This window comes from Sphaerodactylus townsendi, linkage group LG09 (assembly GCF_021028975.2).
Source record: "Sphaerodactylus townsendi isolate TG3544 linkage group LG09, MPM_Stown_v2.3, whole genome shotgun sequence".
In the NCBI taxonomy this organism is placed as follows: domain Eukaryota; kingdom Metazoa; phylum Chordata; class Lepidosauria; order Squamata; family Sphaerodactylidae; genus Sphaerodactylus; species Sphaerodactylus townsendi.
The window spans coordinates 51,621,436-51,648,510 of record NC_059433.1 but is presented as its reverse complement, the minus strand read 5'-3'; the positions used below and the strand labels follow the sequence as shown (position 1 = coordinate 51,648,510).

The 27,075-nt window shown below is 42.4% G+C and overlaps 1 protein-coding gene across 28 annotated transcripts in view; it reads right to left on the bottom strand.

The window, feature by feature from the left end:
* The window catches only part of DTNA (dystrobrevin alpha), a 233,861-nt gene that overhangs the window by 95,204 nt on the left and 111,582 nt on the right, over positions 1–27,075 (bottom strand). For 18 of the 28 annotated variants that reach the window (XM_048507242.1, XM_048507244.1, XM_048507245.1 and 15 more), the window contains 2 exons: positions 15,659–15,726; positions 7,180–7,260 (listed from right to left, as the gene is read on the bottom strand). In XM_048507242.1, the coding sequence (XP_048363199.1) occupies positions 7,180–7,260; positions 15,659–15,725 (148 nt within the window). In that variant the 5' untranslated portion in view covers position 15,726. Of the gene's footprint in view, positions 1–7,179; positions 7,261–9,714; positions 10,020–15,658; positions 15,727–27,075 lie in introns of those variants that run through there. The other 10 variants (XM_048507231.1, XM_048507233.1, XM_048507232.1 and 7 more) reach the window with 5 other exon arrangements.

Below are 27,075 nucleotides of genomic sequence, written 5' to 3'. Positions count from 1 at the left end.
TGCCAACTGTTTATTCTGATCCAGGGAAATCAGCAGCCTTTGCTTTTTCTACTGCCAGCATCACAGAAGTATCACACAATGCTTGGAGAAAAAGCCACCAAGGATGGCAGTAATTTTTCAGCTGTACAGTAATATTTAATTGTATAATGGAGTTTTGATTACTTTCTGTTGTAATATTCTGGTGGTGGTAGTGGTGCTGCTGCTGCTGCCGCTACTGAGGCCCACAGAAAGCCAATGTGTGTGAAGATGATGGTTCATTTGCATTTTTTATATCTTATTTTTGTATATCTCCAAAAAATAAAACATGAAAAGCTAGTTAAGTAAATCAAGTAATTTCAGTTGGGGGGGGGGGGAGAGGGGATGGTTGTGATCTGTGTGTTTCAGGAATTCCTGAATTCTGGCAAGCATATTGTGATTCCAGCTGGTACAGCTGGCACTTTGGCCTCCCTATTTTGGAGACAATTCGCTCATCATTATATGCATGTTTACACTATCTCAGCTCTAAAGCAGGACAGGGAATTCTCATTTTTCTCTGCGAAAGCTCCAACATGTGTTTTCATAAGCACAAATGACATCTATCTGCTTCCCTCTGCAAAGGTGAGATACACAAATAAGTTCAAACAGTCATTGTGGGTCAAAGGCTTTCACGGCCGGATTCAACTGGTTTTGGTGGGTTTTCCGGAAAACCCACCAGAACCAGTCATTGTGGGTGTTCTGCCCTCTGGTTGTTTTTATACAAGGACATAGACCCTTTCTGTCAAACCAAAATGAGATGTCCTGGAGACATCTTAAAAAACCCATCTCCTCATTTTTTGTCTGATGAGGGCAAAAAAAAATAAAGTGTCTGAAGAGAGAGTGGCTTATTACTCCCAGACAATTAAAAAGGTTCTCCCTTTTGTTTTCTCCCACCAGCCATTTCCAGCTGCTTGAAACCTCTGTTGCGCTTGCCATTTGCTAAAGTTGCCCGGGACATTTCCTCTGCATGCATCATGCCCATGCTTTTTTTTTTTTAGCTTAAAAAGTACATGGTTCAACTCTGCTCTTCCTGCCAATTCTGGCAATATATTTTTTTCCATTTTAAATTTTTTTCAATGAGCTGTCTTTGAAGACATGAATAAATGGTAGGAGAATCGCAGCTCATTCTCATATCATTTGTTTGGGTCTTCGAAGACTGCTCATCGAAAATGTTAAAAAGGCAAACTATATATCACCAGAATTGGCAGGAAGAGCTGAGTAGAACCATGTACTTTGTGAGCTAAAAAGAAGCATGGGCACGATGAATGCAGAAGAAACGTCCTGGGCAACTTTAGCAAATGGCAGGTGCAATGGAGGTTTCAAGCAGCAGAAAATGCCTTGTGGGAGAAAACCAAACTGAGCTTTTTTGATTGGGCAGGAGAAATAAGTCATCTCCTGAGATAGCTCCACACAGCAAGCAGGAGACAATTTTAAGCCAACTTGGTAAAAAAGAATCACTAGTTTAGTGTTTTCACAAAAAATCCAGTTGAGCAGAAATAAAATGTCCTGAAGACATCTGGGAAAAACTGTGGCCGTTTCCGCATGGCCCCCCAGGCGCCCCCACGCCGGCAAGAATTCTGCCGGCGTGGGGGAGGAAGGCTGCATGGAGCCGCCTCTGCCCCCTTCCCTTTCCCACTCACCTTGTCCCCGTCGTCGGCCTGCTGGCCTCCGAAGCCCCGCCCACGCTGCCCTCCGACCTCCAGGGGTCGGAGGACAGTGAGGGAGGGTTTGAGGCCGCAGGCCGCATACGGGACAAGGTGAGTGGGAAAGGGCGGGGAAACATGGTTCCCGGGCGGGTGCTGTTCAAGCATCAGCCGCCGGAAGACGCTGTTCTCTCAAAACAACCCTTTAAAGGGTTGTTTTTTAGGGCGGCCTGAGGTCAGCCTCTGAGGGAAGAGGGAGAAGCCAGGTCGGCGCTTGCTGCGTTTCAACAGCGCCCGCCATAACGGCGGCCTGGGGGTGGCGTTTTTACCGCCCCCAGGCCGCTGTTTTTGGCCCATGCGGAAACGGCCTGTATGAAGTTTCTCCGCAAAATGCCTCCCCCCACATTCCTCAGGATGTTTTGTTTGTGCTGTGCAGGAAAGGCAATAGATTGACAATAAAGGAAGGATTTTATTATTTGTTTACTTGTGCAACACAGTCTGTGTATGTGGAGCCTACATAGCATTCCAATTGAAACAAAATTTAAAAAGTCAGGCACCTGTTCTCAAAGAGTTTACAATCTAAAACATAACTGTGGAAAAGGAAAGCAAAGAATAAATTTGGGCAAATGTATGGTGACCATTAGTCCCGCATTTGGCGGGACCGTCCCGATTTCCAATCATTTCTCCCGCCTCCCACCGCCTCTTTAAAAAGTCCCGATTTTTTCCAAAGGCTGCCGCACTGCCTTCTGGGGCGTTCAGTTTCCCGCCCTTTCCCCGGCTCTCCTCGGCTGTCTCGCTAGCCTGGGCAGATGGGGGTGGGGTGGGGGCGAATGGATGGGTGGCTAGCTAATTTTCTTTCAGTTCGGTTGTTAAATTGACTCCCCCCATTGCAGTCTCCACGCTCATTGCCTCCTCTTCCTGCGGTGCTTGGCTGGCTTGCTCCTCCCCTTCTCAGCCATGCAAGCCTCCCATAAGCGTAACACCAGTTGAGCCGAAATGAAGCTGCCAAGCCGGAGAATTCCTGTCACGTGGGGGCATGAGCAGGGGCCCCGCCCCGCCCCCACCCACTGAAGCCAAGTTCCGTGGGTTGCTGCTGACCTGCTGCTGCTTCACCCACTTCCCAACCTGCTGCTGCTTCACTTGTGTGGCCTCTCTAAGCCTCCGTCCCTTGGCTCCGCCCCCACTTACATTATCGGAGGGAGGCTGAAGAGAAAGCAAAGCTGGCCAGGTGGAAGAAGCAGCTGGTAGTGGCTGTGAAGAGGACTCCAGACTGCCTGAGAGAGTTCCAGAACAGCACCGGTTGCCAGGGTCAGATGGGCGGCGTGGCAGGGAGGATAGGGAATGTGTCTTACTCTTACATCATGCCCTCCTTCCCCCATAAATATGCCTCTGATGAGAAGCCCCTCTTTGTTCCCCCTTTGTTTTTCTCGGCAGGTCTTGGGTGAGTTCACGGGGGCGGGGGGCTTGCCAGCTTCAATGGTGCTGGCTCGTTTTGGAGGCCTGGACTTTAATGCCCCCCCCCTTAATGTCAGCAGCCTGGGTGGGGGAAGCGGCACAGAGGCAGCTGACAAACTTGCAGCAGAAAGAAAGGTAACATGAAAAAAGTAAAGGAGCATTTTTCCTGGGAGGCTGCCAGGTGAGACCACAGCACCAAGACCCGCAAACAGACTGGGGCTGGGATTTTTTTTGCGCCCTTTCAATTTTTGGGGATCCTCCCTGCCCACCCCATCGAGCAAAAGCCTCCTCCCCCAAGCCCTTGGCCATCTGAGTTAATATTTTAATGGGCTGGGCTACTGTAATTCCTGTATGTCTTCCATTCTTCCTCTGTCTGTATGTCTTCCATTTTACTTTGTGTCTGTTCCTTCCTTCCATCCTGGTCCCACAATGTGTCCTCCCTCCCTCCCTTCCCACAGTATGTTTTTCTTCCTTAACACAGCTAGTGTCCCTACTCATGGGCTTCCTAGGCAGAATGCTGGATTAAATGGGTCTGGGGTCTGATCCAGTAGGGCTCTTTTGATGTTTTTATAGCACTGCTGGGACTCTGCTAGCCACTGGGCAAATGCTGAAGATGGTTAGAGTGTTGGAAATAGATGTCTCCACTGCCACTCATAAGCCAAATGGCAAAAATTTGTGTCACCTTTGTTCAAGAGCTGGGGTGGTGGCTATTCCAGTGTTGGAAAGCTTTGTGGAGATGCTGCAGGAGATATGTCCAGTTCCTGTGCCAGCAGTGTCAGAAAAGTAACAAAATTTTACACCGTAAAGGCTGATAACTGTGAATTTGTTGCTACCCATCCACCATCCTCACTTGTGATTGAGGAGATGCAGTGGAGAGCCAGGGATCAGCATCCTGCAGCACTTGTAGACAAGGAGGGCAGAAAGTTGGATGGAAGGTGTATACATCTGCTGTGCTAAATCTGAGAATTGGCAGTTATTTGGTAATTATGGCTGCATATCAGTTGTCTTTATGGAGGCAAGTGAATAGTTTCCATCCCCACAACACAATTACTTCTGTTAAATACAAAGCTTGCATGGGGGTTATGTATATTTCATAAGGTCGACAGCAGGGCATGAAAACCTCTCTAACCTAGATTTGTCTATGTTCTGCAGCAAGAAATTTATTTATTTATTTATTAGATTTATAGGCTGCCTCATTCCCGAAGTGCATCATTTTAATGTGTGTGTTTGTGTGAGAGAAATAGAAAAGGGGCAAAATGTTAGGGAGCATTTGAGAGTATAGCCATTTTAAGACTATAATCAAGCTGAGAGCAGCCAGGAGTGATAATGCTTGGTCTCTCTAAGTATCATGCATTCAGACAGTAACATTTTCAGGTAGCAACATTTTTAATAAGGAAGAATTTTGTTGAAACTGTAGAATTTGCTGTATTTAATCAGTCTTTTTTAGCTAGTTGTTTAGTCAAATTCTTAAATTGCAGAGCTTCATTTGCATGGTCTACTGATTTCATTTCATTGAGTTTTCCAAAGTACCATGGTTTCAAATGTTGAAGTTCCCTACTTTTAGCACTATGCACCTTTATACTTTTACCACTAGTTCAGCTGTTAACAGTAATGATTGGTGTGCATAACATTTTATACAAGCAGTTTAAAACTCTCCGATCTGTCTAATCTAATGTGAAATTTTGTTCCCAAATGTGAGATTTATCAACTGTGCATTGCTTATTCCACTGGCGTAATGGCCATTGGACAAAATGTTTATCATATTGCACTCTTTTTGGATATCCCACCCTTTTACTTGCCCTGTGTAATCCTCCTTCAGTCCCAATAAGAAAAGTTGACTCTAAATAATGTAAATACACCACACTGGCTAGAAGGCAGGGGCTTGGAAACTGGGGGGGGGGGGCATCCAACTCTGGTTTTGCCCAGGGCTGCAGTTTGCCTCGTTATGCCCCTGAAGCCTCCCCGTTTGTTCTGGCTCCCAGGGCAGCTCTCTCTCCATCTCTCTCACCAGCTTTCTCTCTGCTCTTACTCCTTCCTTCCACATGCCGACCTTCACTGCTGTCCCTGCTCTCCCCCACTTTCCCTGTTTAAGGGGTCCAAGAGGGTGCATTATTTTTACCTCCCTGGTTAAAAGGGAGGCGTTCTGGAGAGCAGGTAATCCCTTAAACCCAGCCGGGATGAACTCTGTTGTGACTAGATTAGATATGTGATGATGCTCAAAACAGAATCCCTTCCTGGAATACAGTCCATGGTTTTCCTATTCCTGTCTTCCGACAAGGCTCAAGGGAGGTGGGCAGCTGCCCCAAGCACAAGCAAGAGGTTGAGGCTAAGGGGGCTGCTGCTTGGGGCTCCTGCCTGGCCAGGCCCCAGTGCACCAGGCATGTCACTGGCGCTGTTTCCTCCCTCTTTGAGGTGGAGGGGAAAGAGAGGGAGATCCTGGCTTCCTTTTTTAGAGTTAATTCATCTCATCAAGCTGCAACCACTCTGATCTGGAGGAACGGGTTTGATTCCCAGCTCTGCCGTCCTGAGCTGTGGAGGCTTATCTGGGAATTCAGATTAGCCTGTGCACTCCACGCCAGCTGGGTGACCTTGGAGCTAGTCACAGCTTCTTGGAGCTCTCTCAGCCCCACCTACCTCACAGGGTGTTTTGTTGTGAGGGGAAGAACAGGAAGGTGTAAGCCCCTTTGAGTCTCCTGCAGGAGAGAAAGGGGGGATATAAATCCAAACTCTTCTTCTTCTTCTCTTCTTCATGCTGGGTCTTCTTCTCCTGTTGCCTTCTGCCTTTCCTAGTATTATTGTCTTTTCCACTGAGTCTCGTCTTTTCATGATATGGCCAAAGTCAATAGCTTCAGCTTGGTCATTTTTAGCTGCTAGAAAGGATTCAGGTTTGATTTGATCTTTGTGTGCATTATGTGCAGCCAAGTGTCTTCAAGTTTATGGCAACCCTATATTTGCTCCATATAGACCAAATTTTTTTGTAAAGCCCGGTCAATGGTGTCCCACTTTACCAATGTTTAAATCTGGTCACCTTAGGCAAATGCAATTAGGCATAATTAGACAAATAAGTAAAGCTTTACTGGATAACACTATATAGAAAAGCACTATATGCAGAGGAGATATGCCTGCAGAAAGATTGAACTAGAAATAACTCACATGTTCATGATACAAAATGCATTTTGTCCACTATACAGACAGCTTCTATACCTGATATAAAAATGAAACCTGTAATAACAGGATTGCTCTTAAACACATCACAGCAAGACAGAGGGGACAAATTTGCCATATATAGGATCCCATTATGATTATAATAGCATAAAATTACTAAGAGTTGTTGCATGTATTTATAGGATTGGAATGCTAAGCAAGAGAAAAAAAATGAGCAGAGAGTATTTCAGATGAAGTGATTTTGCCTTCTGTTTACTCTTCAGTTTTTCCTTTGGAATGGAAACTTTGTATCTTTTAACCATAGAAATGGGACCCCAGGAGAACAGTGGGTAGGCTCCCATAGCCCTAACAATAGAAATTATACAATTCGTATAAATACAATGATCCACCATAAATTCTGCTGGCAAATTCAGATGTAGCTTTATTAGGGACTGTTTATATAACATGTTATTTGCAGATAAAAAACTTCTAATTGTTTACCATTCTGATAGTAGAAATTTTGAAGACAACCATTAACGTATCACAAATGCAAATTCATATAATAACATCCACCTGTACAAGATAATCTTAGAAGTAAAATGATAAAATCTAAAAAGTGATGGAAAGTAAACTAGAAAGATGTGCCTCTTTATTTTATGGAATAAAACTTCTTAGAAAGTGTGATAAGAAAGCTACACTCTTTCCAATCCCAATCTGCATGTTAATATTTCAGCATTTAAACTATTAAGTGTAATTAGCAAAAGTGGAATATCACGCTGTTCTGGAGAGACAGGTGTTCTTACTAGCATCCCCTGAATGTGCATTAAAATAAATTTCCATTTGCATTTCAACAGGGGAAGCCACACAACGTACATAGGTAAACTAATGATGGTATGTGCAAAGTAATCACTGGCATACTTACAGTTACATTTCTTCTGTACAAATCTAAGCTTGCATGCAGTTCTGTACGTGGATAAACGGATACGATCCAGATCTTGAGCCCCTAATAGCAGAGAATAATAGTCTATGATGTTTGCAGTCTACGCATATACCTTACATACAAAAAGGGAGAACACAAAGAAATACTCTCTTGAACATTTTCAAGGTTCTCTTTTCTAGCCAGAGAGAATAGGGAGATGGCAAAATAAAAAAATAGTACAGCAAATGAAAATAATAAACCTTCTATATCTGTCATACTGAAAATCAATCTTATCAAACCACAAGATAAAAGACAAAATGGCTGAACTCTAATACCAAAAAACCTTTGTCTCATTTTAATATGTACGACACAAAGCATACAATAAATGTCCCTGACTGGTAAGTTGCTTTAGAATCAGGTACTGTTAGATATTCTAACAACAAATTTATGTTTATTTTATTTATTTAATAAGACCATTAAAAGAAAAATATAAAATAAACAAGAGTGTTAGGGTACTTGGCCTATAAAGGCTTTTGGCATTCCTAGGGGACAATCCTAATCAAGTCTACTTGGCAGTAAATTCCATTTTATTCAATGGGCTTATGCCCTTCAAAGTACTGTAGGGTTACAGCTGTAGGGCCAAACTAGACATGATTTTCAGGTGTGTGAGAAGCCAGTATTTCCTCTGGATTCTGAGATGTATTTGGAGATTCATACTGACTCCATTACTTTAGCACTATAGTTTTAGCATGTCAGTCTAAGACTGGGGACACCAGAATTCCAATTCCTACTTAGCCATGAAGCTCACTATGGCTCATTCCGCACATGCAGAATAATGCACTTTCAAACTGCTTTCAGTGCTCTTTGAAGCTGTGCAGAATGGCAAAAACCACATGCAAACAATTGTGAAAGTGGTTTGAAAACGCATTATTTTGCGTGTGCGGAAGGGGCCTGTTGTGTGACTTTGGGCCGGCCAGTCTCATACTTGCAGCCTAATTTATCTTACAAGGTAGTTGTGAGGAAAAAAAGAAAGGGGAGGAAGTATTTTCTTTCTTACACAAAATAAATATTTACTCTGTCACAGTGAAGGAGCTCATTACATCTGTCCTCTCTTATAGATTCCACATTCTTTAGCTGAAATTCACACTGTTATGGGTGAAAAGAATGTATTTTTAAAGCCACACGATTGTTGATGGCACATGGTTTTGGGAAATATAAAATAATTTCATACTGAAATAATTTAATGTAGATTACTAAGTATGGTCCCCGACCTGGTTCAGCCTCATGCCTCCCCACCAGGAAATTGAGAAGTCTTTGCCCCTACATTGCAAAGCACTTGCTTTGTACACAGGAAATTCCAGGTACAGTCCCAGGCATTTCCACAGCATTTGACAGAAATGTTTGCAAGAACATGCAAAACAAGCAAAATACTCATAGGATTTTGCAGAAGAAAAAAATCCACAGATATACCACACACAGACAACTAACAGATCTTGACTGATTCATCCTCTTAGTAGCAAAAAATCACAGAATGTCTGTGATAGGAAATAAATGAGTAAATAAATCAGGAAATGAATCAAAACAAATGACAAAAATGAAATCTGTGTGAAATTCATGTACATGGGAAATCTGAAATAAGAGGTTCATCAAAGGACTTGAAAACTAAATATTGTTTGCAAAGAGAATATTATCTTTATTTCAGTTTTATAATTACATCAGAAGGAACAAATGGATATAAATCTGAAATCCCAACCTTGAGCTTATTTAAGGAGAAAATGCATTTGTCTCCCCTCCCCCATGTTTTCTTCACTTTCCCCCATGTCCATCTGCCAAATACTTGAGTAGATCCTTTTACCAAATGACTGCCAGGATACCATCTGTTCCTGGCAGAAGCCACCCTGGACTATTTAGTGTCTTATTCGAAAAGTTTTTGATTTTCTCATGAAATGGCTCACCCTTAAAGGCTAAGAATTTCTGCCCTTTGTTGGTGATATTGTTAAGCTTTTGGAATTCAGTGGGCCATTTTTCTCACAGCAAATGAAAAATATTAAGTGACACAACTAATATCCTTTTTGTTTTAAAAAGCTGTTATTTTAAATGATACATTTTCTCCTAATACATTATTTTAAAAAAATTTAGTACAGTACAACACTTGTATTCTTTATTCCCAATTCTCTGTTAAGCAGCGCTGCTCAAACTCCTTTTGGAAATGGACTCCATTTCAAAGCAAATAATCATCATTGCATCCAAATGACAGTTAACACAGTTGTATTCTTGCCTTGCTCATAAGTAAGATTGCATCGTCTTACTCGGGGTATTAATTGAATAATCAGGGCAAACCAATGTATATTAAGTGATCTACAGTATGTATTCAAAACATAATCCAGTGATGACTATGAGTTCCAGAAGACAGTTGAAGAGAGTACTTCAACAATGCTATGGAGAAAGTATTCTGACAGAGGGGGCAGAAAGAAACAAAGGCAAAAACAAATCCCATCTTTTCTTTTCTTCTTTTTTTTTTGCCTGGGGAGCAAGTACTTATGCTGTAAAATACTGCATGTTTTATGATGTTTAAAAAATAACAGTAGCTCTCATAATAGTTAAGGGCTGCCAGGTCCCTCTTGGCAATTGATGAGAGTCTCATGGGAGCAGTGCTGTGGGTGGTGATCCATATGCCTGGCATGATGACATCACTTCCAGGTTTGCCTGGAAGAGCCACTTTGTGCTGGGACAGCTTTAGTAGTTTACTTGTCAAGATCTGGCTGCTGGTCGAGCAACAGTGGCATGAAACCCCCACGAGAGTCAGGAACAGTCCAGAGTTTAGGCACAGTGGAGTGAGCACAGTTCCAAAACTGGCAGGAGCAGTAGTCAAGGCAGAAGCGGTAATCAAGGCACAGTCCCAGGTCAAGGGTCACTGGCAAACAGTACAGCAAAGTCCAGAAGGGAATTCCAGGGCTGGTCTGGAGACAAACAGCCAAATAGGCAGGGGTTCAGTAGCAGGATGCAGGTCTGGGTCAAAGCAGCAGCTAGATGAGGTGACACATTGCCTTCTATGGAGAGGTAGCTGTTTTCAGCCTCTTATTTATTGGTTGGGGGATTGGATTGCATCATCTTGCCTTGTTCTTTGGAACCAATTCTCTGAGCCACTTACAACTGATGGACCGATGATCTAGCTACCTTTCGGTGCTTGGCCAGTTTGGAGTGGAGCTGGGGGGGCATCATTCCAATGGAGATGGCGGGGTGGAGGGAGGCTTGCTCTGGGTGCTGGCAGTATGCTCTCTGAGAAAGGGCAGGATCACAGGATGGTCCTGGCTCACAGCTGTAATTGCCAGGTGATGCTTCCTGGTCAAGTTGGTGCGCTTGCATGGCTGGCTAGTCTCCCATTGGCGGATCTAAATGGCCCGATGCTTCCCTACTGACAGTTGTCACTTTTTCTTCCTCCAGGCTGCTGCTGCTGTCATCTGGCTCCATCTCTGCCACACTTTTAAAGTCAAGGAATGTTTCCCTGCTGTCAGTGGAGAAGTTAAGGACAGGGTGCAAGAGTGGGCATAACTTTCAAAGCCATAACATGTGGCTCTGCTCTGTGGCAAAGGGCTGAAGGCAGAGCGCGAGAGTCTGGAATCATTCTGGAAGCCATGGAAGGTCCCCTCACTGTCAGATGAGGTGCTGGAGGCGGAGAGCTGGCCTTGACACTCCTCCAGAAACCCAGAAGTGAGGTCATAGTGCTGGGCACATGGATTGCTCTTCCCCATCAGCTGGTCTGCTTCCTATTACCCTGTTTCCCCTAATATAAGACATCCCCGAAAAATAAGACATAGTAGAGGTTTTGCTGAAGTGCAAAATATAAGGCATCCCCCGAAAGTAAGACATAGCAAAGTTTTTGTTTGGAAGCATGCCCGACAAACAGAACACAGGAAAAATAAGACATCCCCTGAAAATAAGACATAGCACATCTTTGGGAGCAAAAATTAATATAAGACACTGTCTTATATTCGGGGAAACACGGTATATGAAAGACTAGCCATGGTAGCGATGACTCACGTTCAGCCAATTGCCATGCATGACTTACTTCCAGCCAATCACTATGCACACACCATTTGAGGTGGGGCTTACAAAGAACAAGTAAAAAACAACACAAACAAAACAGTGGAATGTGGTGGTTACTCACCCTCCCGCCCCCTGCTGAATAATTATAGTCACTGTACTGTCTGCAGTTGCCTGAGGAGCAGATGTAGGCATCAGCTACTTCCTGTGTGCCGTTAACTGTTGTGTGGTGATATAGGCATCTGGAAAGAGGAGTAGGCATCCAGGAAGAGGGAGCTGGTGACATGAGGCTGAGTAGGGAGGAAAGGATGGAGGGATTGGTGGCTGCCATTAACTTTTGCATGCCAATGCAAACGTCTGGGAATAGGAGAACAAGGAGGAAACTGGTGATGTGGGGTCAAGGGGGGAAGAAATGCAGGAGGAATTGGCCCCCAGTTTTCTAGAACCCACTGTATTTGTTTGTAGAATGGGTTTTTCTGCTAGTTTTGTTATAATTCATCATACAATATCGTTTCACATCTCTATTGGGTTTATTTAATATTTATAGGCCCGTGGTGGCAAACCTTTGGCAATCCAGATGTTATGGACTACAATTCCCATCAGCCCCTGCCAGCATGGCCAATTGGCTGATGGGAATTGTAGTCCATAACATCTGGAGTGCCAAAGGTTCGCCACCACTGTTATAGACTATCTTATGATTTATGCTATGATAATCATTATCATCATTATTAAATGGTCATTATTGCATCACTAGTTACTGTTCATAACTGCTATCATCACATATTGCCTATTGCTTATTATATAACTGTGTATTATATTATATGTATAGTCTTTCTTTTCTTTGTCTTCTGATATAGTCATAACAGTTTCTTTTATACAGTTTTTAATTTTTTTCTGTTCTGTTCATATCTATAAAAATAAAATCTTTATAAAAAGGAAAAGAGGTATTACTTATAATTCTGTCCTCAGTGAAGTTTTGTCATTTTTCATATTTTGGCTACAGCTTGCCATTTTTTTTAACAAAGTACTTCCTATCTAGTTAATGTTGAAAAACAATTGAATTAATAATATACAAACGAGCCTATGGTTTTTAACTTGCTGAAATTGTGTTTTTTCATTTGCAAAATTTTTTTAAAAATCTCTTTTGTATGCCACAATGTGTGGCAGTTTGCAGACGTAATAAAGCAATAAAGCAGTAAAAGCTGGCTGCCATTTTCACACTTAGCAGAACCGTATTTCTATTAGATAGAATATGCCAGCAACTGAATGTGGGTACATTAACTTTTTAACATATGTAATCAGATACCATGTTTCCCCGAAAATAAGATAGGATCTTACATTAATTTTTGCTCCAAAACATTGCTCCAAAAGATGCGTTATTTTGAAGGGATATCTTATTTTTTCCCCATGATTTTGTGCCCCCTATGTGACCAGATCAGCTGCACCGGGGAATCTGTAACTAGGGCTTATTTTTGGAGTAGGGCTTATATTTCAAGCATCCTCCAAAAATCCTGAACAATCATGTTAGGGCTTATTTTTGGGGTAGGTCTTATGTTAGGGGGAAAAGAGCAGTATCGGTCTCTATGGGTATTATTAAAGGTGCCAACTCAGAGGAATGTGTTGTATTTATTAACCCTCATGCCCTTTGAATTTCAAAAGTAAAACCTCATTTTTGTTTAACAAATGAAGAAAAGTGATTTATAAAATCTATGAGATTATTATTGACAGGCTGTCTGCAGCAAAGAACTCTGATAGCAACAGTATGGGGACTGCAGATTTAGAAAACAAAAGGCCAGCCATCTTAGGTCATTTGTCCCAATGCCCATAGATCTTGATACTCTAGTCAATTCTGAGCACCCTCTGCTGAAGCACAATTAGCCCTAATAAGTGATGGAAGATCTTCATATCTATCTCCATATATTATATATTCAATTTTTATATGAGGGGGCGACTAGAAGATATAGAGCATACCTGTGTTTTGTATTACCTTCTTTTAAAAAGAAAGTTAGCAGAAACACATGGCTACTTTCAAACCCAGGGAAATCATGAATAGAGAGATGTGTAACCCTTTTCTCCCACACATTTCTCCACTGTAAATCATCCTTGTAAAGCAAACAGCTTATTAAGAACAAGCAATCAGAATATGGCATCCAAAAGCAATCATGTCAGCTATCCATTTTCCCATTCCTGAAACTGAGCAAGGCTATCATAGAACTCTAGTCATGTCACTGGGCAATTCCTTTGGAGACCATAGGAAACCATCTGGGTCTGTTAGCCTCTATGAGCAGACCATCCTAACAATCCTCTATCCATGCACAGGTTTAGAATACCTGGTAAGTTCAAACTCTACCAAAATGATGAAGTACCCCAAACCAACGATATGCTAAGGTTTCTCCTGAAGAGCTAACTGGGAAAATGCATGAGGAAAAGAAGATGATTTTTATGTAGCGTGGACCGTGGACCATCATGGTGCCCTTTCTTGTTTGCTAGAGCTTAATAAGCTCCTTGATTTAACAAGGAGTCTAAGACAATGAAACAACAGGACACTAGAGGTGTACCGGGTGCAAATGGTGCCTGGAGACAACTCACCTGCACCCCCTGGCCTTTGTGCAGGCCTGAAGGCCGGAAAACCCAGCTTTTAAAGGCACGGAGGCCAGGGGCGGGGCTCCGGGTGGGGCCACACACCCTGAGCCCCGCCCCCAGTCTCTGTGCTTTTAAAAGTACGTCCCTGGCTGGGAGGCCAGCTTCTGCTCTCCCCAGGCTCTGGGGAGGGCAGAAGTCGGGCTGCAGGGAGTCCAGCTGGGTGGAGCACAGCTGCCCCTCCATGCCCTGGAGCCTGGCTCCTGCTCTCCCCAGGGCCTGGGGAAGACAGAAGCTAGCCTCCAGGCTGGGAACATGCTTTTAAAAGCACAAAGGCTGGGGGTGTGGGGTTTGAGGGCAGGAATGTGCTACCTGTACAGGGTTGAGCCGTATCAGATCACCAAATGGGAACTGGGGTGGGCATCACCCCAATTGTTGAAGGATGTTTCTTCCACATATTTCCCCTCTGCTGGACTCCCTGCAGCCCGACTTCTGCCCTCCCCAGAGCCTGGGGAGAGCAGAAGCTGGCCTCCCAGCCAGGGACATACTTTTAAAAACACAGAGGCTGGGGGCGGGGCTCAGGGTGTGTGGCCCCACCCGGAGCACAGCTACCAGGCCTGCCGGCCAAGGCCTGCCTGCTTGCTGTGGTGTGCGCACGTCATGCCCAGCGGTCCAGGCCCAGCCTAGACGTGTGGGGGGGCAATTTTCCACCCCCCACGTGGTGAACTTTGTGCTGGGGTGATGGCGCGTGTATCCACAGAGAGGGTTGCTGTGATTGCCCCCTCTGGCCTGCATGCCATAGGTTCGCCACCTCGAACTATATTATCTCTCTGCTAAACTCGAGAAAATTTCAGCCTGTTGTTCAGGTTGGAAAAAAAAATCTGTAATAGGACACATTGCTGTACAGAAGGACAGCAGAATAGGCAATATATAACCAGAGTACTCTCAGTAAATGGAACATTTGAATAGAGTGCTTAGTGGACAGAGTGCTCAAAATTTCAAGAGAATGTGGTTTTGGCCATCCATAGTTATTTCCTCGCCCCTGCCCCCAAGATACTATATAATTGAGCAGTATGTTCCCAATGCAAACCAGAAAAGGCGAGGGTTGCTGGGAAGTGTAGTCCTCAGCCATCTGGGAGGACCCACACTCCAGTTCCTCCTGAAGGATCAAGGATTACACTTTGCCGCAGCCCTTGCTCTAGGAAGCCATACTCCCCTCCTCCTCCCATTGTGTGCTTCTCCCTACCAGGACTAAGTCCCTGTGGTGAACTCTGAACAACTTTCTGCCTGGGAAGATTAAACAAACTCTGTCAAGCTGCAGCTGAGCCAGAAGAGCCCATTTGCAAAGTTAGGGGAGACTGTCTCTCTGTTGTGAATCTGCAAGTAAGCTTTTTTCCCCCATTGACTAATTAGGCTAGGTTTTTGTTATCTGTGGTAAATTGCAAGGCCAAGTGTGGAGGAAAGACAGGAGGGTTTTGCCCCCTCGGAGGGCACTGTTAACCCACCAACAGTTTTCTAGAGTCCACTGTATTTGTTCACACAATGCACGTTACTGCTAGTCCAATATATTTACATTATTTTAGTTATTTTCATTATAGATCCTTAGCAGTATTGAAATAGTAGAAAACTAACTTTTTTTAAAAAAAATCCCAAGTGGAAAAAAGGCACCGTCAGGTTAGAAGTATAACTTGCAACATGATTGACACTAAAAGCTCTCTGATATCCATGTGTTGCAGAAGGTAGCCTGGGACACATTCTTATGAAATGTTAACTAAAAACCAGATTACATTCTCCCTTGTTTGTCTTTTGCCAAAGAGCATTAATTGGCCCAAGAAATAACAAATGGCACAGCACTTACGCATTTCTGCAAACAGCTGCCTCCTTTCTGCCATGGTAGTTCCCCTTTTCCCACAGTCTTCAATCATTCTAGGCAAAAAAAAAAAAAAATCAGCATCATTCACAAGTGGAGCATACTTGCCAAAATGTTCCAGTCTGCTACTTTCTCACTTCCATAGCCAAGGAGTATTGGAATAATCTTCTGTTTAAAATGTTTATATTTTATATAAGAGCATCTTCTTTTCTTTGCATTGCCTTCTCTAATGATCATTGCACTGCTCAAAACTACCACCGGCTACTTATAAAAATCTATGCTGCCACTTTATTCATGGCACTCTTTTCAAGCAGGAGACATTCTGATTTCTCATCCACCACCTTCCAATGTTTGGCTCAGTCCTTCTCTATTGCCAGTTTTTGGTCAGGCCAAGTTAGATAAGGTTCTGAGAGTTCTATGTCTGGGGCTGCCCTAGGAGTCTGAATTGAATAAGACCTACAGCATGTGAAAGTAGGGAATTTGCCTTTCCATTCCATACAGCGTCACCAGACCTCTCCCAGGGGCAGAGGACCCCCCCCCATTTCTTTCCCCATGGGATTGTTTCATCTCATTAACATTTATGCAGATATCCAGTGTAACATTTTCCACATTTATTCTTCCTAGGAAAACACCTGCGGAAACAAGCATTATTTTACGTGTGGAAGATGCACAATTAATTTTAATGCAAACTGGAGGATGACTTCCTTCTTTCTTGCTTCTTTCTTACTTCTATCTGAATATAGGCTGGTGAACAGGAGGTTAAGTTCCAGTATTGAGTGAAACCAACTTTGCAGAATTAGCAGTTTCAACTACCTCTAAGTTAATAGCTGAAATGGAAAAAGGTTATTACAGTGCCCTCCTTGCCTTAATGGATTTACAGTTACATCAAGAATCCCTTGTCACATTTCTTTTAATGAAGTATTTCTCTAGCAGGTCTTTCTCAGCTATATATTTCAGCACTAATCTTTTGACAGTGTCATAAAATTGCTCCCTGCTAAGGCTTCCTATAATTGTGATGCACTTACAGTATTTGTTTGCACTCCATCTAGATGAGGCACTTACGTTAAAAAAAAGAGCTGTTAATTCAACCAAAGTTTGGAAACTCAGTACCATACTTGTCCTTGTGTTTTTTTAACAACTACATTACAAAAATCAAATTTCATCTTGATTTTATCTTTTGTTACCAAGATGTTATGTTAATATTGGAATAATATCTCAGCATGTTCTTATTTGCTTCTGGGGTTTTTTTTGCAAGTTTTTAAGTTGAAATTGAAAACACTGCCTTGGCCCAAATCTACCATTAGTTTTACCTTTGATTTTATCATAAATGTGAAGAGCATGGTATGGTATAGTGTTGCAAGACTGAATAAGAACACCAATAGAGAGCGCTGATGGATCAGACCAACAGTCCATCTAGTTCAGCAACCTGTTTCACACAACAGTCAACCAGTTATCCTGGAATTTTTTTTGGGGGGGGGGGGAAGATACAGGTTTCCAACAGAATTACCCTCTACAGCAGTGGTTCCCAATCTTCTTGGTATAGCAGCATACAGGTCCAAATTTACTTGGTATGGTAACCTAATTCCTGGCCTAAGGTTTTTTGACACTATGAGAACTATAGGCAAAGTATGATCTTGGGACACATCTAGTTCAACACTCCATTTGCTACAATGGCTAACAAGATGTTTTTGAAAAACCAACAAACATTGCATAAAGGGCAAAGCTTCCTCCACTATAAACCCCAAGCAAGTGTCATTCTGACATATACCATTACTCCCCCTAATTTGTGCTAAGAGTCTAAGAAGCTCACTCTAGATGGGTTCTTAGGTTGTATTTACAGCAAGAAAAATATCAAGGTAGCCAGAGGCCCAGTGTAGGGACAGGTAACTGAAATGTTAGCAGGTGATGAAGAGAGGGCAGAACTGCTCAATTTCTACCTTGTCCTCTCTTGAAAGAGGAACAGTGGTCCTCATCCTGGCAAAACGAGGATACTTTATGAGGGGAGGGAGTTGCAGATTAGGATAGGCATAACAGTGGTAAATAAATACTTGATTTCTTTCAATGAAATTATGCCCTCAAGGCCAGGTGAATTGCATCCAAGGGTACTAAAGGAACTTGTTAATGTAATTTCAGGGCCTCTGTCCAATACTTTTCAGAGCTCTTGGAGACCAGGTGAGGTGCCAAAAGGTTGAAGGCAGGCAAACAATATCCCCATCTTCAAGAAGGGGAAAAAGGAGAATCCATGATACTACTGATCTGTCAGTGACGTGTATACATGGGAAGGTTTTAGAACAAATCATCAGTCAGTTCTTGAGCATTAAGAAAAGATGGCTGTGATTCCCATGAGCCAGTATGAGTCCCTCAGGAACAACTCTTGTCAGACTAACCTTATCTCCTTTTTTAAGAGAGTTCCTAACTTGTTGGATCAGTGGAATTTTGCAGAAAAAACTTATGTAACAAAAAGTCGATTCCCTGGCTTTGCAAGCTTCTTAGGGGCTGAATGCAGGTTCTGATAGATTCTTCCATACTGGCTTGAGAGAACAAATTTGTGTTCAGCTTGAAGAGATTTTTGAAAGCAGGGAGCCAATTCCTTACTTTGCTAAGTGAGATCTCACCTTCAGAAGGATAGGAGAATTTTCATCAGTGATGTAGTTTGTTGCTGGTTCTATTTGTGTTTTCTATTCTTAATACACCAGCCGATATCAAGTAATGGTTTAGGGGAGCTTAAAAACTTTGGAGGGAAAGCAGCATGGTATATAGCAATCTTGTCAGATCTTGGAAGCTAAGCAGGGTTAGTACTTGGATGAAAGCTCCAAGGAAGATTCTGCAGAGGAAGACCTATGCTTCTCACTTGCCTAGAAAGATGTAAGTCAGCTGCAACTTTAAGACACTTCACCAAAACTTTGAGACCCTACATGTTTAATCATTATTTCCAAATTTGTAATATTATATAATATAGCTATTTTTATCTTTGAGTAAGACTTCCCTTTTCTACACATTTCAAATCTAATGAGCCAGCATTAATTTCCTCTTCATAAGAGTAAGAAATGCCCAGAATGCTGTTCACTGAGATGGGTTTAGAAACACAATGCTCTCTAAGAGCAGCAGAAATGTATATTTCTAATTTTGTTCTTTCCACACTCAAAGCATATTTTAAAATAACAGCAACGCATTAACACACATCATTCTCACCTACATGCAATGTCAATTTCGTATGTTGTATTCATTCAGTGTCTTTTGTATAACAGGAAAACATATGATAGCACCTCCACACACTACATTTCCCTTGCCTCAGGGTTAGATGTCATTTCATGACATCTACTAAAGCTCCATGGACAAAGAGTATGAAGTTGTGGATGTGAGGCACTACAGAGACAAAGTCCTTTTCTCAAGGGAATGCATCTTGACTTTTGCTTTCACTCAGGTCATTTATTTGGCTAGGCTGTGCTACAAGGCAGGCTACAGGATTTCATATGCAATTAAGCTACTACTTAGTCAAAAAGATCTGTTGACTAGCCTTGTGCTGGAACAATTAAAGCCAAATTCAAAATAATCTATCAGTGACAGAACTGGGAAGGATCATTAGCCTTGTATACTTTGAGATTCTGGATTTTGATTGTGATATACAATGTTTTAACAGCACGATTGAAGGAATGCCACCATTTTAAAAATTATCCATTCACAGGGTATCAAGGGGATATGTGAAACTAAAATTCTGGACCACACATGTAATGTTTCTATAAGAAAGGGAAAAATATTTCACTGAAATGAATTGTCATTGTTCATTACCTTACAATACTATCAAGCAACACCTTCCTGAAACCACTGAGAAGGAATTGGTTGTTCTGATTAATTCTGGGGTGCATGCTAATTGCATAAAGAAGCATGGATTGTTCACCCACATACCTCATTATGCATATGTTGACAGAAAATATTAATATATAGATTAGGGTTGCCAGCCTCCAGATGGGAGCTGGAGTTCTCCTGAAATTACAGCTGATCTCCAGACTACAGAGATCAGTTCCCCTGGAGAAAATGGGTGCTCTGGAGGGTAGTCTCTATGGCATTGTATCCCACTGAGGTCACTGTCCTCCCCAGGCTCAATCCCCAAATCTCCAGGAGTTGCCTAACCTGGATCTGGCAATCCTACCCCCCATCTCCTACTGGTGTCACAGGGGAACTGTGGAACCAGAGGGTGGGTCCCCCAGGCATGACTAGTGGGTCATGAGGGGGCACATTCAGCCTCCCATCCCCAGTGAGGAATTGGGACAGCTGCTACCTGGCAGTGGCTTGTCTCAGGCCGGAGGGAGGAAGTGCTGGAGCATCCCCCAACAAGTGGGCAGGCCACCTCTTTGCAAAGTGGGCAGCCCAAACCAGGTGCTAGCCTACCCTCTGAGAAGCTGCATTCTAGGACAGGTGGAGAAGTGGGTTTTCTGGCCCAGGGCGCCCAGCACCACTCCCTGAAGTGCCCACCCAACCCTCTTTGCAGGAAGGCAGGCTTGGGGGTGCTCTGGCTGTGGGTGGTGGCCAACTGGCTGAGGCGGTGAGAAGTGGCAGGGGACACCTCCAGGCAGCAGCAAAACTCAGGGGGAGGGATGATAGGCAGATTCAGAGTTGGGGGAATGCAATTTGACGGGGGTTTGGGGTTTGTTTTTTTTGCAAAGAACCTTTTACCAAGGGAAGTTACAATTGGCTTCTTGTTTTCAAGAATCAAAAACTGGATTTTGGTGTTTGGGGGAATGCTTCTGTTTTACACACACAAACATTTTAATTGAAGGGGAAATGTGCAGGGAATTTAGTTCCCTTCTTAATTGAGGAAGACTAACTCTTTTCAATTAATCTCATCAGGTCAATAATGAAACAAGACTTATTGAGACAATAACATTTGGTTTTTTGTTTAAGAGGGACTTTTCCTCTGGGAAGTCTCATTCTGTACTAACAGTGGCTTCTAAAATAGTCAAATTGTTAATACATTTTGCAAAAATAGAACCTGGTACAGTAATTTATTTTACCCATTGTTATATTTTATAATTAACTATGGCCAACTTAGCTTAGCTCATATTATCCTAAAAGTAAAGAGTAGGCCTAAAATAAGAAAATTGCTGATAACTGCCTTTATTTCTATGGTAAATGATTTTCTAAATACCCTGAAATGTCTCAGATATGTGTCAAGATTTCTAATTGTTAATTTCTGGTTCAATCTTTATTTTAGAGGTTTTCCAGCAAGTGATGAACAATTATTACATGTCATGTTGCTTCCCCATTCCAACAAAGACGGCTGTGAACCACCATGGGCCACGGTTGCCACTTGGGGTGGGTAGGGCGGAGTTCTGATTCCGAACCTAGCAAGGGCGTAAGCAGAAGGGTAGCCATGTTGGGCCAGGGCAAGTGCCAGCGCACTGGCTGCCTGCTGGCCACGTCACGAAAGGGGAGGGGAGGGTTAGCCCAAACATTTAAAGGGCCAAGCCCTCCTTTGTGCCAGCCATGTGCTTGGGCCAGCTAGCAAATGCACATGCATACACTTTTCTTCCATGACCCAGGAAATAGCAAGAATAGACATTTGCCTGACTGCACTGGATGCCATGGGAGAAAACAACAGCATACCTATTCTAAATAAGTATTTTTAATTCATTCTTTTGAATGTAAGACATGGCCCTTTTGTTGGGGGCCTACATTAAGCAGCCCTGCAGCTTTATCCTGGCATTCATTCAGCAATTCACTGAACATGCATATCTGAGAGCAGGGTCATGCCTACTGACTCTGTCTCCCAGGATGAGATCCCAACAGGAGGAGCAAGTGGGCATGCAAGAAATATGCAATAAGGCGTGTCCAAAAGAAGAGGGTTTATTACTCTCTTGAAAGAGTTGTAGAGCTCACTCTATGACATTCTAGGATCAGGATAAGTTCAAATGGCTGCTTGGTCGTAAGTCTATTACAGCGGTGGCGAACCTATGGCACGGGTGCCAGAAGTGGCACTCAGAGCCCTTTCTGTGGGCACACGTGCACAGAGTTCGTCATGTGGGGGAGGCCTGAAAATCACCCCCCCCACACACACACAATCTAGGCTGGCCTGGACACGATCCTTTACCTGGGAGTAAACTCGGTTGCTGGCAATGGGGCTTGCTTCTGAGTAAACCCTCCTAAGGTTGTGATTCACCCATTCGAAGTGTTGCACAGTTGTTTCACCAAGCTTACTCCCGAGTAATGTGTGCCTCGGAGCCAACCGTTTTTTCTAAACTAAAATCTCAGTATTCAGGTTAAATTGCCGTGTCTGCACTTTGTGATAAATAAGTGGGTTTTGGGTTGCAATTTGGGCACTCGGTTTTGAAAAGGTTCACCATCACTTGGTCTATTAGATGGTTTTGGGCAACTATGGACAATTCCAGCCTACATACAAATGGGAATAATCAGTAAAACAATCATGCCAATTTGTAAAACAAGAGTGGTAAACAAGTTTGCATATTAAATTACCACACGAATTATTAACCAGCTAAAATGTCAGAAAACTAAATGAACAGTACTGGAGATTTTATGATGCTACATTTTTTAAAAAAAATTAATTTAGTGTATTACTTTTAATCTAATTAATATTTGACATATTATTTAATATTATTTTACAATAGCCCAAATAGCAGAATGAAATACAGTATTATTAAATGAAATTTATTTGAATAGCAAGTCACTATGCAAACAGATCTGAATGTCATATGTAATGCACATTTCTGATGGTGCTAATATATAGATAAAACAGCAGTGTATTATAATTTTTTTCCTAGGAATATATCAAGGAAAACACAACTCAAGCAATGATATTTTCCCTGGAGACATTATGACATGTTTGATAATTTGTGTGAAAAAATATTAGTGATATCAATCCATTAAAACCAAAACCATGGCACCTCAATAGACTTGCTGTTTAGTGGCATCATGTTACTTTTACATGAAGCCATAAAAGCACATTCATCAGACTGTAGTATGTAGTAGTATGTATGTAGTAGCCTGTCATATAAACAGAAGTTCTGTAAAGCCTGGTGTGCTAAATGCATGCACAATTACACCCTATATATTCTATGCATCAATATATTCTTGTCCTTTGTTACAGGAACTATGTGTATTTCTCCAATTCCTAGTTTTTCAGTATGATGAATCAGGTGTTACTGAAATGACTCCTCAGAGGCCATAAACTCAGCTGCCAGTTTTTCAGCATTGTTTTACATCTGCCTGGAAGATCTCAATTGTCTGAAGTTGTTTTGATGGCATTTGAACACATAAATGTATCATCCATCTCCTGCTGGGAACACAAAATCTTCTCACCCCCACGCTGTCTTGAACTTCTTCCTACAATTCTCATGTTTCCTCTCCTTTCTTCCATGCCATTCCTACTTGTGATTTGACAGGTTTGCTAACCTTCTTCACTTGATAGCTTGCTTTGTAGATAAGAACAAAGGAGTATAACAGAGAATCCCATGGAACTCTGGACATTGTATCTTGATTTCTTTGACTGAATGAGCCATGCAATCTGCAAACTAAAGCTGACCAAAGAGTCAGCTAAATTCACAGCAGGTAGGTGCTGTGCATGTGATACTGTTAAAGATATTGGCAGGGGGAAAAATGACAGCAGGAAATACCCATTGCAGGAAGACAAGGAAAATGGCTGGAAGGAAGAAATATGGATGTCAAATTGCTACCATCTTAGACCAACCATGGGCTTCTGGTTTTCTTACCATGCTTTCCATTATTAAAAAGATATGGTTGCCTGTCTTAAAAGCAGCCTAAGATAACATACAATTGTTTAAAAATCCAGAGCTAATAAGAAGAATAAAAATATAAGAACAGTAGTAAAACACAACTTCAGTAGCAATACCAGACTCCTGGACAGCAGCAGACAACAATCTCTATCAGGCCTTGCAGAAAGAGGGTGAACTGGAGGTTTACGTTGTCATTTAGACCATGATGACCAGACTAGCATTATGCAAGATATCTTGTTCTGGTCCACAGAAAAAAAGAAGTCCAGCATGCACTTGGCTGCTTTTCATATACATGTGGGATAAACACATAGTAGGTAAAGCTGAGCAGAAAATATTTCTTTCTGTTATATACATTTTGTATTTTCTCCACTGGTGGAGACAGTTGTCATCATACACCCTGCCCTCCAAGAGCTCCAGATTCTGACAGAAGTGATATCAAAGTCCTAGGGGCAAATTAATTCTGCAGTTGTAAGCTGCAGCTGAGCTCACTACACATGGGGCACTTCTTGCCTTTTTTCCTTCACCTTCTGTAGCATCAACTTAATGTTGTCAGAGAAACAGCTGCAGGGAAACATTTCTTCTGCAACGGAGCACATCACTGTAAGTATTTCTCCTCCTGTGTACGTCAGAGGAAATTTGAATATGAATCTGGATAAGAATGGGAGATACTGACACCAACAATTTGGCTCAGTTTTATTGCCTTGATTGTAGCTGTATGCACAGTGTTCCAAAGAAAAGGAGTCCTATCCAACTGATCATCCAGCCAGGTGGCCACGTTGTAGCCGCAATGCAAACTCCAACCATGGCCCAGCTGAGTGTTAGTGTCACATATGAGGCCCAGCTGATTGATAGGGACAAGAAATCCTCCTCTGCCAGATAAGAGGGCAGGTATGGTGTTAAAACAGGCAAGTGTGAGACTGGGCCTACAGTCAGAGTCTCTCTGATTCTTGGGTGAAGGCCTGCCCTCCTTTCAGAGTCAGGAATCTCTAGAGCTCACCATCTTTAGGCTAACCTCTAGAAACCAGTGAGAAGGGCAATCTTCCCTCTAGGTAGCAGTGGAGCAAGCTGGGGAAAAGAAAAGGATAAACCACAGGATTCCTCTATTTTATAGAGATGAGGCCTAAAAGGAGTAAGTAAGTGGCCCATATAATAGGATGTTGGACTGGTGGAGAAGAGCCCAAGTGCGGAATGTTACACTGGTGTAGGAAAGAGCCACAGTGGGTGATTCCCCACTGGCAGAGTCGACCTAGTTTCTACCTAGGTTCGCCATAGCAACTCCCCGCTGTCGTTGAGTTCGACCTGGTTTCATTTCAGTTCTGGTCCCCTCAGAATTGGAATTTCTGATTCCAGTTATGAAGTACAGTTTTTCCCCCGAAACTAGGTTGAACTCAGTTGTAAGATACAGTGGGGAATCGTCAGGGGCGACTCTCCCGTTCAGCCAATCAAGATATGTGTTTTGGGCATGTGCAGAACGGGAGAGTTGCAGCGGTGAAAAGCACGCCTTTTTTAAAACTGCTGTTATTGTCAAAGCTACGATGATGTGATCACATGACTCCCCATTCAGCCAATCAAGATGTGTGTTTTGAGCATGCACAGAACAGAAGAGTCATGGCGATAAAAGCGCTTTTTAAATTGTATTGTATTTATTTATTTATTTATTTATTTATTTATTTATTTATTGTTTTATTTATACTTTCTTTGTTGTGTTTTCGAAGCTTTGAAAATCCTTCTATGGTCTTCTATGCCTTGAATTGACGTATCTACATTTTGGCGCCAATTCTATGTAACTGCGACGTATAAAAACTAAAAAAAAAAAGACATGTTTCCTGCCGTAAAACATGAGCCAATCAGAAACGAGGAGCTAAAGTGGTTCCACAGATGATCCCGCCCTCTTAGCTCGGTTCAAGATGGAACTGAGTTGAATTCTGTTGCTGTGGGGAGTGACGAGGGTCACTCCCAAGTTAAAGGAACCAGATCGAACCTAGGTAGATTCTGCAGTGGGGAATCACCCAGTGTATACTTCTCCAACATGACTGTGGCATTAAACTTTTAAAAAAACAGTATTGGAAGCATCCTGCAGCAGCAGTAGCATAAATGTAGCACCAGAGTGAACTGTGGTGGATTGTAAACCAAGTCTATCATCTCCAGTCTAGGTTCATTCTATGCATAAAAGCCTGTTTACTCAGTTAGATCCATTGCTTAGTTCCAGTACATTTATTTTCCACTTTTCTCTGGGTCGGTCAGAGGACCAGTTATGGGGAAGAAAAAATATCCACGATGTTCATATCATTAAATGGTCCTCTGACATTGACCCCATGAAACCGGAAGTTATCACATTCATAATATTTTTCAGCAACAAGCAACAGGATGACAGCAGGCCAAACCTTAATGTGGGTTGTTTCTTGTGGGCTGCTTGCAAAGGTTTTTGAAGTGTTCTTCTCTTTAAGCTGTAATCATTTAGAGCATTAGTTATAGGTCAATTTAAATTATCTGTCTCTGATACATTTTAAGTTGTGATTTCTGAAATTAGAGTATATGTAAAAAGAAACCACAATGTTCTGGGATAACAAGATGAAGGTATGATACAGAAACAAATTAAATAATTTTTCAAAGTATCTCTAAGGCCCCTTCCGCACATGCAGAATAATGCACTTTCAATCCACTTTGCAGCTGGATTTTACTGTGCGGAATAGCAAAATCCACTTTCAAACAGTTGTGAAAGTGGATTGAAAGTACATTATTTTGCATGTGCGGAAGGGGCCTATACTGAGGACTGAAACAACTGTTTAACAGAGAAGGTAGCCTGGCAGGAGATTATAAAAGCTTTTAAAAACTTTTTATAACACTACCACAACATTTGCTTTTTGCATATCTGACTGTCACTATCAGCATTCACTTGGTCAAATCAGTAAAATGGCCATAACTCAATTTTTTTTCTTAGCTGCATTATTATGAACATTATTTGAACTCCAGCCTTTCTTCTTGGAGTTCTGGACAATGTTCAAAGAGGTTATCCTATTTTTGTCTTTCAGTGGTCCTGAGAGATGTGGATCAGCAATTTCCCCAAGGCTGTGCAAAAACCTGGAACTAGTTTCAGAGGGATACACATGAACTTATGTAGCTGTCTTATACTAAATCAAACTCTTGATCCAATACGTCAGTGTAGTCTGTCCTGTCTGGCAGTGGATCTACAGGGTCTCAAGCAGAGATCTTTCACATCACCTCCTACCTGGTCCTTTCAACTGGAGATGCCACGGAATAAGCCTGAGACCTTCTGGATACCAAGCAGAAATGGATTCCGCACAGAATGTGTATAAAGGATTGCAGTCGTTATAAAGGAACCCGTTTTCCCCATTAGCATGTGTGCCCTTCACCCATTCAGGCAGCGACTGGAGCTCATGGAAACAATCCAGGTTTCTTTTGTGCCTTTGCATGGAGATGCTTGTCTTTTTCTTTTTAATTTTCTGAACACATGTGTAGATGCGCAGGCATACAGAAATGAACCCCCACAGTCATGCCGATTGTCCCACAATCTGATTGGCTGCACCTGTGTCGTTGCAAATAAACAACACACAAAAGAAAAAAAAGGGACCTCCCTGCAATGGCGGAATGTGTTGCTGTAGATCTATATGGCGGTCATATTCGCTGCCATGGGGA